Source organism: Thunnus albacares, chromosome 9 (genome assembly GCF_914725855.1).
Source record: "Thunnus albacares chromosome 9, fThuAlb1.1, whole genome shotgun sequence".
NCBI classification, from domain to species: domain Eukaryota; kingdom Metazoa; phylum Chordata; class Actinopteri; order Scombriformes; family Scombridae; genus Thunnus; species Thunnus albacares.
Genome location: NC_058114.1, coordinates 13,236,566 through 13,250,448, shown reverse-complemented (window position 1 = coordinate 13,250,448; position 13,883 = coordinate 13,236,566). Strand labels below are relative to the sequence as shown.

Genomic DNA, 13,883 nt, shown 5'->3' with positions numbered 1-13,883 from the left:
TTATTGCTTAATACTCATATTGCATGCTTATATTCTAGTTTTCCCCCTGCTGTCTATGTACAGGAAGCTGCATGCTGTAGACATTTCCTGCCATGATAGAGTTTTGTTTTTTTTTTCTCTGTTGACCTTTCCGCTCTGTGTATCTGTCGTTCCAGGAACTCCTGTGAATCGTATTCCCATCATGGCCAAGCAGGTCCTGGATCTGTACATGCTCTACAGGCTGGTAACAGAGAAGGGCGGCCTGGTGGAGGTCATCAACAAGAAGCTGTGGAGGGAGATCACCAAGGGACTCAACCTGCCTACCTCAATCACCAGTGCAGCCTTCACCCTCCGCACACAGTCAGTACACACACACACAGTTTTTTTTCTCTTTGGTCTTTCACAGCTGAAAATTACTCATTTTGTTTCATTTTGGCTTACTGGATTCAAACATTTACAAGCTAAAAATGCACGTAGCTTGTTTATTAGGCAGTTTTGCTGACCATTATCTTGCCAGAGTTTAAATCAGCAAAAGCGTTTCGAGTTTCAAGTAACTTTAGGTAGCCACAACTGTCATAACCGTAATCATTTTGTCCCGCTCAGCTATTCAAGCATGTGGAGCCGCTGGCTATCAGATGTCAACAACCATTTCGTTTGACCAATTAACCCCTGTGTTTGAAGTCATTTCCTGTAGTTGTGTCAGATTGCAGTACGTTCTCACTCCTGATTAGCTGCACCACAGATCTCTTCTTACAGGAACAAGTCTTGCATTTTCAAGCATCTTGTACCATTATTTAATATCTCCATTTATCGCTTCAAGTTAATGTCCATCTGCGATAATTAGGAGCAGCTACTGTAGCCAAAGGGGTACTCAAATGATTTAATAAGTTGTATTTCCATAAAGTTGGGGGATTTGTAAGAGTCAAATTAATAAAAGAAGCCACAGAGGCATGTGTAGTCTCAAGAATGAGTCAAACTCTAAAAACAATGGCTCTGACTCTTCCCATAATGCAACTTGATAACATCTTTTGTTAGTCCCTCCATGCCCGGTAAATGGCCATGTCTGTTAAACTCCTCCTCACATTTCTTACACAGGATTTCTCTTAAAAATGTGTAGCATCCAAGCCTAAGCTGAGAAAAACCTGATGACACCACCCGCACTACTTTTTTCTGATTTTAAAAAGCTCCATCCAGAGCCACAGGAGACGTTTTCACAGGTTCAAAAGTAATTCCCAAGATGAGTAAACTGATCTTGATGTTTACAATTGGCTGACTTGGCCTTTAAGTTGAGTTTAAGTTCATTTTAAGGCTTTGCATATGTTTTAGGAACAGATTTTCACCAGAAGGCCAAACGTAAATGTCTCAAATACACTCGGCTATGTTAAGAAGCTGCTAACCAAACATAAATACACTGTGTCCCTTGTAGATACATGAAGTACCTGTACCCGTATGAATGTGATAAGAGGGGTCTGAGCAACCCCAACGAGCTCCAGGCGGCCATCGACAGTAATCGACGGGAGGGCCGACGACAGAGCTTCGGCAGCTCCCTCTTCACATACTCCCCCAACGGGACGCCCACCATGCTCTCCTCGCCCAAGATCCCCAGTGTGGGCATGACAGTGAGCACCAACGGGGCCTCGCTGACCCCCATCCAGAAGATTAAGAAAGGTGAGATTCACTGTTGGAAGGAAGTAGTGTTTGAAATCGATGTAATTTTGAGTTATAAAAAATATTAAATTATCTGTATACATCTGCCCTGCACTTGACTGCAAACTGTTTCTTGTTGGTGAAGTCAGGACGTTGGTTACAAAAGGAAGCAAAGTTAAAACATCTCAGCAGTAAGAGATCTTAACTGGGGAGTTATATGTTTCTCATGTTAGGTTTTTGTGACAGTTTGTTTGTCACTTTGCTCAGGGAGGAACCTAAATATATCTGTGCTAGGCAGATCACATCAACACATCATATTCAGCTGAACGCGCAAAGCTGAAGTTCCTCTTTTCTCCTTTGTCTCCTCTCTGTCTGACTAGAAGAGGAGGGAGGCCAACCTCTACCAGGGATCGGTGTGGCTCGCTTGCCAGCGGGGGCGTTGGCAGGTCACTCGGTGGCTTCTGTGCAGGCGGCAGCAGCCCAGGCAGCAATGGCGGCTCAGGTGGCGGCTCTGGAGCAGCTGAGGGACAAACTGGAGGCTGGGGAGCCACCAGAGAAGAAGATGGCGCTGCCGGCCGAGGAACACCACCGACTGCTGCAGAGAGCGCTGCAACACAACCTCCTGGCCATGACCGCCCAGATACCTATGAACATCCGCATCAACAACCAAGGTACTGAATGCATTTCAGCTAATATGAGCAGAACAGAGCAACCAGTCAGACATGATTTTCATGTTTTCACATCAGATCAAAGAGTGAAAGTTCCCTCTGGATTGATGAAATTCCTCCACTATCTGATCAACTGGAGGTGAAAGCAAGAACCTGCTTTACAGAGTTACAGAACTACAATTTCCATATAATACCTCCCAGATGCAAAACTTCATCTTTAACTGGAAAAACCAAACTGTCCCGTCTCCTCTTTGAATTTATGTTTTATCTCTATTAGGTTCAAGAAAATTCATATTTGTCCATCTGTTTACATTAGATAGGATAGAGGTCATTTGGTTCAACAGACATCAATACTTGTGAATTATCTGCATAAAAATTAAAAATTAAAAATGTAACTCCTGGTGATTAGTGACGTTGCCTAAAGGTAACGTGTACATGGATTATAAGAGATGCTGCACAATGCTGCTTTGAGAAATTCCAAAATCTATATTCATGTAACCAGAATTACAATAATCAATCAGCTCAAAGTATGTTCCTCCACAGAGATATGACCGAACCAATCAGTGACGGCAACAGATCTACAGACTTTTCCCTACACTCTGGATTAGGCCAGAAAATGTAGCCAGAAATAATCCATACCATAGCACAGTTTATGTGCTTTGTTTTTGTTTTGTTGAAAAGAGAGCTGAATAGAGGCATTAATGCATATCAGTATTTCTACATCGCAGTTTATGTGGGAAATCATTTAACATTTCATTGTTAAACCCTAGAATGTCTTTGAGCTTAATTTCACATATTCTCACGCTTGCTGACAGTTAGTGTCTCAAAACATTCTTGTCATCTTGCCACAAACCACAGCGCCCAACAGTGAGGAAGGAACTCATAGCAAGCCTATATGTTGACCCGTTTAGCTTTCGAAGCAGCATGCATGCATACATACAGTACACATGTGTCTGTCTATGTGGGGATTCCCTCCTTCTGCTAGCAGCCACTTTGATCTTATAGCTGGGTTTCACTCAGTTTGTAATAGAGCACGCTGTTTCTCAGTAGTGATCATACAAGTGACTTCTAAGAAATGTTCAATTGGATTGTTCTGCAAGTGCACATACAGAGTTGCTTGTGCTGAGACTACTGTGTACTTGAAGTTTGTTTAAAGGGGATATATCCTGCACATTTCCAGGTCTATATTTTTAATCTGGGGCTCTACTGGAATATTTTTGCATGATTTACAGTTCAAAAAACTCCTCTGATTGGCCAACTTCAGGCCGCTCTGTAGGCTTCGTCAACAAACCATGAAACAAACTATGATAGTGGGGTTTCACTACTTTTTCTTGTTCTTAATTCGAAACGTTAACTTCTCAAATACAGCTGTACATGGTCAAGCCGAAATATGATCTGAAATATGAGAGTGGGCAAAATGCAAACAACCACATGGAAAAACCTTAGCAACAACCTTAGCAACCAAGGCTACAGAACAGACAGACGTTTATGAGTAGGCGTGACAAGCTGACGTCAGCTCGTTGGCAAGGTAGAAAGAAACGTCACAAAGCATATAGAGCAGGTTGAAGCCCTGGATTTTGACTTACAGGGAGCCTTTCTACATACATTAACCTCAAGTTTTGGAAGTTTGACCACAGATTTGACATAGATATCCGCCATCACAACAGTATATAAATAACATAAAAGACAAAAAGCATAATATGTCCCCTTTAAGCTTGTTTTTGATTATTTGGTTTAAAGATAATTAAGGGGAAGGTCAAGGGGAGGTCACTCTTGACTAGTGACTAGTGATACAAAGACATTTTGGATATTTTTGTAAGTGAATGGGTTTTGTGTGAGTGAATACACTTTAACTCTCTGGTTTGTCTGTCTCATAGACGGCAGGCAGGACTCGGCCCTGAACCTCACCACCAACGGCACAAGCAGCATTAGCATGTCAGTGGAGCTCAATGGAGTCGTGTACACAGGTGAGTTCCTCCGTCGTGTGATGGCTGCCTTTTTTTCTCAATTTAATAAGTATTTTATGTTTAAAGGAATAGTTCAATATTTTGGGAAACAGCAGCCAAACCAGAATCTGTTGTCAGAAGGCAAAAGCGTTAAACTGATCAGAACTAACAAACTCGGCAGGCAGGATGAAAAGCCGGCCATCATACAGAAAGATGAGAGGCGGTAATTTGGATAATAATATAGTCTTGTATTCATAACTTTCTTTGTAAAGTTTACAGGAAAAATGACAGAAGCAGTTCAGAAGTGCAAACCTTACTTTCTCTCCACTGCAATAGAGGATGTGAATATCAGAGTGCTGGTTTCAGAAAGTTACATAAATTGTCAGACACAGCATCACAATACAGACTACGGAAAGGTGGGGAGGAGGCTGTTTGACCATGTAGCCAGAGATGCTCATAAGTGCTGTTGTTCATCAAAAAAACACTCACAGCACACAACTCTCCCTAAAACTTTGAGTACGGATTAAACAAACAAGGTACGATGTGTTAATTATCGAGCTTTAGAGGTGCTGGTAGGTTATTTCTGAACTTTGGACAGAGCCTCTAGCTGTTTCCCCCTGTGTTCAGTCTTTATGCTAAGCTAAGTTAACTCTCTCCTGGCTCCACTTCCATATTTAACACACAGATATGAAAGTGGTATCAATCTTCTCATCGTACACTTGGGGGAAAAAAATGAAGTAATAAACATATTTCCCAAAAAGTTGAACTGTTTCTTTAAATTGAATTTAAAATATAAAATTCTTACTTTTAATTTTGGGATTTCTTTTATCTTTTTCTTTCTAGGCGTTCTTTTTGCTCAGGCAGCAGCAGGGTTGGCCTCTTCTGGTGCGTCCGTCTCCAACAAGGTCGTCAGCGCTCGTGTCGCTCCACCACAGCAGCAGCAGCATCAGCAGCAGAACACACCTACCTCAACCTCAACCTCCAGCAACCCATTGTCTTAACAAACCCTCAGCCTCCCCCCCTCTTCCTTTTTTTTATTACCACGCTAAGTAAAGCCAAAAATCAACCTCATTTTCTACAGAATCTATGCCAAAAAGAGAAGAACCATAAACCGTACAGAAAGACACAAACTGAAACTCAAATCACTTGAAGTACACTATCTCAGGTTTTCTCTCACCAACTCACCTCTTTTGTTCTTCACAGCCAAAATGATTTTGAAAAAAAAATCCCGATTTAGAGCCAGTATATGCTAAACAAATATGTATGCACATCCTGTGAATTATTTATTTCTGCATAAATGTACAGACTATCGGAGAACAAAAGAGAAGGTAATAACTAGGAAGGGTAATGCACTGTTTACACACACAAACACAGCTACTGACTGACAGCAATGTTTTATCCTCTAGGGGAGAGATTTTTTTTTTAAATTTTATTTTACCTTTTCATTGTCATTATTATCATTATTGTTATTCTCATTATTGTGTTTTATCTTTTAAATCTTTAACAATCCTCTCACTGCAGGAAAAAAAAACCTATATATTTAGAATTCTATGAAAAAAAAAGAAAATATGAATATCCTCTATTTTTAATCAGAAAAGCTTTAAAGGTATATGTTGTTTCTTCAGGGCATATAACGATGTACCGTTGTGACCTCATTTTGTGTAAAACCTTATAACCTTATTCACATGGCAGCCATTCGGGGACTCTATGTGGAAGAGCGAGTCCGGTCCAGGTCTACGCACCGGTTGTGTACTGAGATACACGTCGTATCAATGCCAGAGATTCTCCAGTGAAATGCAGATTTCGAGAATCTGCGAGCAGATCGCTTCACTTGTTAATATATTTGGTCCATTAACGCCGGTTACGAGTCGAGGTTGTAGCTCATTAACTAGAATGCTACATAGCTGACGTCCCTGCTGAATTCAAGCAGTCGTTGTGGTTGCTCTTCCCAAGACAGCTGGCTAATTTAATCATTTTTATACAAAATCTTCACCTGTTTCTTGACATGAGGCCAGTTCAATACATATCTATGCCAATGTTGAAGGTCGTTTGTCAGGTTTAGTGTTTGAAAAGGCCGTTGTAAGAGTAAGGTCAGTTGTGCAGGTGGGAAAATAAACCAAAGCCTTCCTTCGGGGGTTTTTTCTCTTGCTGCATTTCAACTCGAGTCTCAGCGGCATCCACACGACTGTTCCTGTTGCTCACAGGAGTCACGTATCCATTAAATCCTTCTTGTTGTTTGAGACACTCACAAGGACAATCAGGTGATGCTATCTGTGCTTCAGAAGAAACTTTTCCTGACAGTTATTTCAGCTCATATCTGACGTTTTGTATTATAGATGACAGATGCGTCTATTTTTTGTTTCAGCTTTGTGTTTTGCATGACTTAGTGCTTCTTCTGATCCAAGTGCTCCTTATCCTGTGCTGTGACAAGGACCAGGTCTCTTGAGACTTGCCTGCCACCTGTCAAGGGTTTAACAGAGAATGTCTTGTGATCCTCTTGACTGTTTTTAAATGTTGCTTAATTGGGGCTTTTGACAATGTGAGCTCAGAGGTAATCATACATGCGGCTGAGTGCTTGCTTGTGTCTTAGTGTTTGTATGAAACACTCACTGCAGTTATAAAAAGTTAAATCTGCCACAGCGGATATACTGTGTCACTTCATAAGTAGTTGTGTCTCTGCGTTTTGAAGTAGATCAATCATTCAGCTTTTTGAACTTTAACCTGTGTTACCTCTCTGGACTGTTGGCTGTTAAAAATTGTTACTCAACCCCCGACCCCACCTCTACGCAAAGCAGTCTCATTCCTACTGATGTTAGGAAGTAAATCAGGCTTTGTATGTAGGTTCTGTTCTGAGGCCTTAGCACAGCGTGAGATGACCAGAGAGCGAACAGTACCTCCGTCTAATCAGTTTTTACTGTTCCAGTCAAATATCACCAGATGGCTGTCGTTGCTTTGATTCTGGACTCGCTTCTCGGTGGGAAATCGCCACCAGCTGCTACACAAACACTGGTCAGTTTTGGAGAATACTCTTTCTACTTGGACAGAGAGACATATTGTCAAATTCTGCTCTGGTAAAATAGTGAATGTATTGTTGTCCAGCCTCATGTGTTTTACTACTTCCTAGAAAACCAAAGTGGAACTTTAAAAAAAAAAAAAAAAAAAATTGTCTTTCTCTGGAAGCAGAAACAGGATCTCATTGGTTGAGTTACATCAGTGAAACAGATCCACAGGGGTCACTGAAATCTGGTCAAAACATTATAAAAAAAACCCACACAAATCATAATGTGTCTTTAGATGTGAAGCAGCTAATAAAACTAGTTTGAAGCTCAGTTACAAATCCACTCCTTCATATATAGAAGGCTACATATTCTCCACAAGGAGGCACTGTTCATTACCGGGCCAGATGTGTATGTGCCAGCCTGCCACCTACAGGCAAGAAAAGTAACAGCAGCGATGGGTTTTATGTCTTTATAGCTACTCTTTCCTTTGTGTGCGTGTTTGAGGTTTTAACTTTTACCGTTGTACCACCTGTTAGCTAAAATAACTTATTAATGAAGCATCGCTAAACTTCAACAGGTGTTAAAAAGAAATATAACTCTGCTCGTGACTTTACACCACCAACTTAGCTTTTTATTTATTTTCTTTTATGTTTTTTCAGCATTTTATATATTTTATTAGATAAAGACTGTAGAGAGATGAAACAAGGGAGAAAGATGCAACAACCTTCACTGCAAATTTTATTTTTGTGTATTATTCTTTTATTATATTTAGTAGAAAATGTGCTTAAGTTAAAACTTTTTCCTGTTTAAAATGTTATAGATGAAAACCCTCAAACAAACACACACAAGCAGCAGCCATAAAAAGGAAAAACTGCCATTTTTAACCCTCATTGCCTGCAGGTGGGAGTATCACAAGTGCAGCATCGATTACTTTTCTCAACTTTAGGTGATGCAACTTTGACTTTCTGCACCTGTGTTGCTGAAACTGCTGCTGCTGGTTTCAGGTGCTTTTGCTTCAGTGTCGCTGTGTGTTCGCGTTCATGGTGTTTAGGTGAAAGTTAATGAAAGGGAAGTTAGCGAGGCTATTAAAGCTACTTGATGTTATCGAGGCTATGGAGCAAACAGAGATAACAGTAGAACTAGACTGCATGATTTTCATTAGTTTCCTCCTCTCCTACCTCTGCTTCTTCTCACTGGCTGTCAGTCTCACGTTACTTAAATCCAGTGGGTCTTTTGCGCCAAGCTCAGAGGTTTAACTCAACCAATGAAATTGTTTTTGTGTCAGTGAAACATCTGCAGAACTGAAACTCTAGTCTGTGCTAGATTACAGTTGTTGTCAGCAGCCTTACGCAGCTGGAAGATAATACAAAACCATGTTCCTTTTTATTTGCGAGCACAACTTGCTCCGTTCTAACATTCACTCTTTTATCTCTGGAGAATTTTGAAGGTTTTACTCTTTTACAGATCGATAGATTAATTTAATCAAATGCATTGTTTGCATAATGAATTTAATTCGTTTAAAAAGCTAATTGTTTAGCAGATGTTGCCCTGCAGTGTGGTTTCACTGCCAGCGGACTAATCAAACATCAGCCATCTTGCCTTTTTAAAATGTGAATGACATTTATGCAGTTTGGACTCACGTGATTCTGTCTGAGTCTGATTATTGATCAGCTTCTCAGTGTAGATTCTTTACAGGTGAAGTCAGTGCTGCATCGTACAGTGAACAGTATAGGTAACATGTAAAACAGGCAGTGCCTCCTGGCTGCTTCCTCACTGTGGACAATAGATCGACTCGTCTTTAGATACATACACTGATGCTGCACTAGATTCTCTACATTTCCTTTATGCAAAGCATTATCCAGTATCTGACACATATCTGAACCCAGTCACCTTTAAATCTCTTAAATTCAAATGTCTTTTTACACTCTGGGTCTTTACGTCCTAATTTTGGCAGACAAACCTTTACTGTAGGTTAGCATAACGTTCTGTCAACCACAAAAAATGTACTTTGCTTCATTGTACTGAATTAATTACTATTTAGATCTGTTGTTTCTAGATAGTTGAATTAAGATTTGACTTGTTTGTGAGCAGGAATTGGCTTTGCAATGTTCAACTTTTGTTCATATCTTTCTATAGCGATGGTGGTGAATACATGCTATGCTAACCTATGAGAAAAAGGCTGTATAAAAGAAACACATTTACTCCAAACTCTGTACACTTTCGGATTGTTTTACAATATTTATTTAAGCAGATGTCAGCGTAGATTTCACATGAATTAGCTTCTTTTGGTCAGCTCAGAAAGCGATGTTTCTCACCACATCTTCCTGAGTAGCAGATGTCACAGTTGCCGGTAATGTCTGACAATCAAATAGAGACATGCTGTGGCTGAAAGAATTGGTTTGGGGGGAGGGCTGCTGTAGAAAGCAAAATTCAATCAATCCTGATCTAAAGGATCAACATTGCTTTTTCAGATCTGACCCTGTGACCTTTTGGCCCCTGAGGCAATATTCAAGCACCTGCCCCCTTTCAATGGATCCATGTTTATCACATATCTATTGAGCGGCTCTGTGAGATATTTGCATTTGAACAGCGGAGGTACTGCATCTCTCTCTCTCTTTCTCTCTCTCTCTCTTCTCAGCCCGCACACGGCAGCATCTTCAGGGAAGGTTGGCATGCTTTTAATTGTGTGGTAGCGACAATCAGGAGATGTTATAGCGACACTGTATACCTCCAAACACTCTGACATCCCTTCAACCACAGTTAAGCCACCTTTCTACCTCAAAGACTAAAGCTTTGGCAGATTTCTTCACATCGGCTACAGCAGAGTATCCTGCTGAAGGCTGCATTCATGCAATAAACCTTAACAAGATGATGTTGATGCTGGTTCATAATGAGCTCGCTTCGACTATGAAAGAGATTGTAATGACCACAGACAATCAGATATCGGCTAAAACGTGACTCTCATCTGTAATTTGTAAACGTGTTAGTCTCTCAAGGGGAACCAGAGATAGCTGAGGACTCAGTTTAAGCTCCAACCTTTGTAGTAAGAGCTCCCCTCTGTGGCAGGTTTTGTTATGACGCACAATCAGTTTTGTTTTCCTAAATGGGAACCCAAAAATGTCTGACCCAAGTGTTTGAAGGCTGTCCTTCAATATGACCATTTACTGCAAAAATTTTTTTTTAGACATTTCCAATGCTCATATCATCATTTCCTTCCAGTGTTTCCAGAGTTTTCTCTGCTTGTTGGGGTGCAAAATCCTCTGAATCAGCATTTTAAACACTAAAAATACTCCACTTAAATCAGGCTCAAACTCTGTAAGAGTCAGCAGGCATTCGCATTAAAAATGAATTCACAAATTTAAAACACAATTTGTAAACAATCAATAATCAAATTGTCCTGTTTTGCCTGTTTTTCTGGAGCTGTGGTCAGGCAGTTGCCTCCATATCAGAGGCTGATCTGATATTTTAGGAAACATTGGAACCATGTAGCTGTGAAAACTGTATCAGTCTTAACTCTGTAGCACCAAGTATGAAACCTGATGTTGTTCTGAGCTTGAAGAAGAGTTTCTAGCAGACTCTAGGTCAGAATTATCTTTTTCTGAATGCTACCAGCTGCATATACGTGTCTGTGTGTCTTTCACGTGTAGAACCTGCAATTTTCGCTGTTGAGGTGAAGAAGTTTTCATTATTAGATGCAAACTTGCTCGAACTTGACTTCCGGCTCTGCAGTTCTTGGCTTTATTTTTTTTTGTCATAGTTACATTATTGTTTGTTGTGGTAATGCAGTTGAAAGCTTGGATTGATTTCAAAAGTCTTCTTGTTTGGTGCGTACATGCGCTGTTATGTAGATCAGAAAAATAACTTCCCCACCCAAAAGTTCGCTGAGCTAATTTTCACCACATTCTTAACTCAAAAAGCATTTTGTCTGTCTTGGAGTTTGATTTTCCGTCAGTTTAAGTAGTAAATGTAGTTCTGTTCAGGATGAAGTTGCAGCTTCCACTCAGCACAAACCCTCAGACTTTCATGTGATTGGCTGGCTCGCTCTATGTAAAAAATGTCATAACTTTAAAGTGTTTTACCTTGAAATATTGCTGCTTTTATTCCCACCAGAGCCGTCGTTTAAAAAAAAACAAAAAACAAAAAAAAAAACAACAATCTAGAAATTTTACAAGGTCCAGAGCCGGCAAATTGCCAGAGCGTCTTGCTTGGAAAATTGACTCCGACGCCTTTTCCCCACATGAGGCCAACATGGAACATTTACGGGTTACGGTGCATGTGGGAAAGAGGCTTTTGACTGGACTTCACCACTGACTTTACCTCTGACAGGTGAACTGCGGACGAGGACAATGATGATGAGAAAATAACAAGATGCCTTCTGCTGTGACAATTGTTGAATTAACCTGTATTACTAAGATTCATTAAATAGAATATTTCTGAAATATGGCTTTTTAGGGCTATGGATTATATCATGTTTATATTGTTTGTTTTGTTTGCTCTTTCTTTGCTTTTTTTTCTTTTTCTTTTTTTTTTTAATATGCTGTAGCAACCCCAGCACGCAGAGATTACATTTAGAGCAGATTTATTAATATAGAGATAACGATGATGATGACGATGATGATAATGATGATAATGTTATTATTTTTAGGGAAGCATGTGATGTGTGTGCGGGCTTCACGTGTCTTCAGGTAACTTCAGATTTGAAACAAGGCTCTGTCTCTTGTCTCTTACAACTTCTCAGGAAAATCTACCTCTACCTCCAGTTTGATGCATTTAACCCAGTTGGGGCTCAAGTTACAGTTTAGTGGGTACACAAAGAGGGCGTGAGGGCGAACACCAAGGTCCGAAATGAACTCCTGGCAACATACCAGCTCAGTTTCTAAGATTTGATAGTTTCATGATGATAAACATGAGATTGTAATAAAAGAAGACAAGTATTTTGGTATATTTGTATCATTATCTTGGCTGAATAAAAACTAAATATATTCTCAGCAGGTAGTTTTTCACTCTGGTGAGCTTAGAGGTTCATTTTGGACTCTGGGTTGTCTCTCTCTGTCTCTCTGCTTCTCTCTCGGTGTTACAGGTTAGTAACACTTCTGCTGTTTAGTTTATTTGAGCACCAACAACAGGGAACCCACAGCTCAACAGCTAACTACTACTACTACTAGTACTGCAACAAGTACTACTTCTAGTACCACTGTTAGCACTGCAAGTCATTTTCAGTCTGTTCTATTAATGTGTGCTTATTCCTCCTTTTTTTTTTCTATAAATGATTACATTTTGATGAATGGGATGTTTCCCGGTAACCACGGTAACAGTGAAGTGGCGGCGGGCAATGCAACTGTTTATTTTATTTTTCTTTTTGTTTATTTTTCTTTGTTTTTTTTTTTTTTGAAGGGTGAAGAGCTATTCTTGCCTATTTACTCAATATGTGTTTGTGTGAATACTTTAATTTTGAATCTGAAATTAATAAAATATCACCTTTCTTAAATGTCACCACAGCTTTGGATCTTTTTAACGTAACCATAGATTAGTTTAGGGCTGCAAATAATGATTATTTTCATTATTGATTCATTTGTCAATTATTTCCTTGATTAATCGTCATATGACTTGGTCCATACAATGTCAGAAAATGGTGAAAAATGTCGATCACTGTTTCCCAAAACCCAAGATGATCCTCAAATGTCTTGGTTTGTCCACAATCCAAAGAAAATATTCAGTTTACTGTCCTAGAAGATTAAAGAAACCAGAAAATATTAATGTTTGAGAAGCTGGAATCAGAAAATTTCAACATTTCTTTCTTAAAATGACGATTATTCAATTATTAAAATAGTTGGCAACTAATCAATTAATTGACTAAACGTTGCAGCTCTAGATTAGCTATAGCCTGTTTGTCAGTAATAAGAAAATCAAATGTGCTGTATGTTTTTTCCCCTTTAAATGATAGAAGCTTATTTAAGTCTAATGAATTATTGTAGTTAACAGGACTAAAACTTTTTACAGCCACTACAGCAGTTAAAATTCATATGGGCCTTATATTTACTTCATTATACCTCTTGTTTCTCTGTGTCCAAAACCATATATCACTACATAATTTCAAATTACAGGGAATAAAATATGATTTAAACAGAAATCAAATAGTGTATTGTAGTCGGTCGAGGGTGAATTCATTTAAAGGACATGTTCACAATTTTTCAAGTCTGTCTTAAAACAAGTCAGGTGCCAAAATGAACACTGAAACATGTTTCTCTTGCCATCATCATTCCTCCTGTTCATACTGACCATTAGAGGATCCCTTCATGATGCATTTATAATGTAAGTGATGGGGAACAAAATCCACAGTCCTCCTCCTGTGCAAAAATGTATTTAAGTTTATTTGAAGCTGATATGAAGCTTCATCCGTCCAAATTAATCAAATCAAGAATATATTGTTTAACATTACAGTCTTTTTAGTGCCAAATTTCCTATTCCTGTCACTAAACTTCCACTGCAGCTCAACAGGAAAATACTGTCCGTCAAAACACACATGACTAACTCAGACTGCTGAAGCCTCATATGAGCTTCAGATAAACTTTTAAACATCATTTTTTGCTCAAAACAAGGACTGTGAACTTTGTCCCCATCACTTACATCGTAAGCAGATTTGG

The 13,883-nt window shown here is 39.4% G+C and overlaps 1 protein-coding gene across 2 annotated transcripts in view; it reads left to right on the top strand.

Annotated features, from left to right (window-relative positions):
• The window catches only part of arid3a (AT rich interactive domain 3A (BRIGHT-like)), a 52,063-nt gene extending 39,331 nt beyond the window's left edge, over positions 1-12,732 (top strand). Inside the window, exons 5-9 of one of the 2 annotated variants that reach the window (XM_044361864.1) lie at positions 156-339; positions 1,406-1,647; positions 2,010-2,297; positions 4,172-4,261; positions 5,084-12,732. In XM_044361864.1, the coding sequence (XP_044217799.1) occupies positions 156-339; positions 1,406-1,647; positions 2,010-2,297; positions 4,172-4,261; positions 5,084-5,241 (962 nt within the window). In that variant the 3' untranslated portion in view covers positions 5,242-12,732. Of the gene's footprint in view, positions 1-155; positions 340-1,405; positions 1,648-2,006; positions 2,298-4,171; positions 4,262-5,083 lie in introns of both variants that reach the window. The other variant, XM_044361863.1, reaches the window with a different exon arrangement.
• Positions 12,733-13,883: the final 1,151 nt, after the last annotated feature.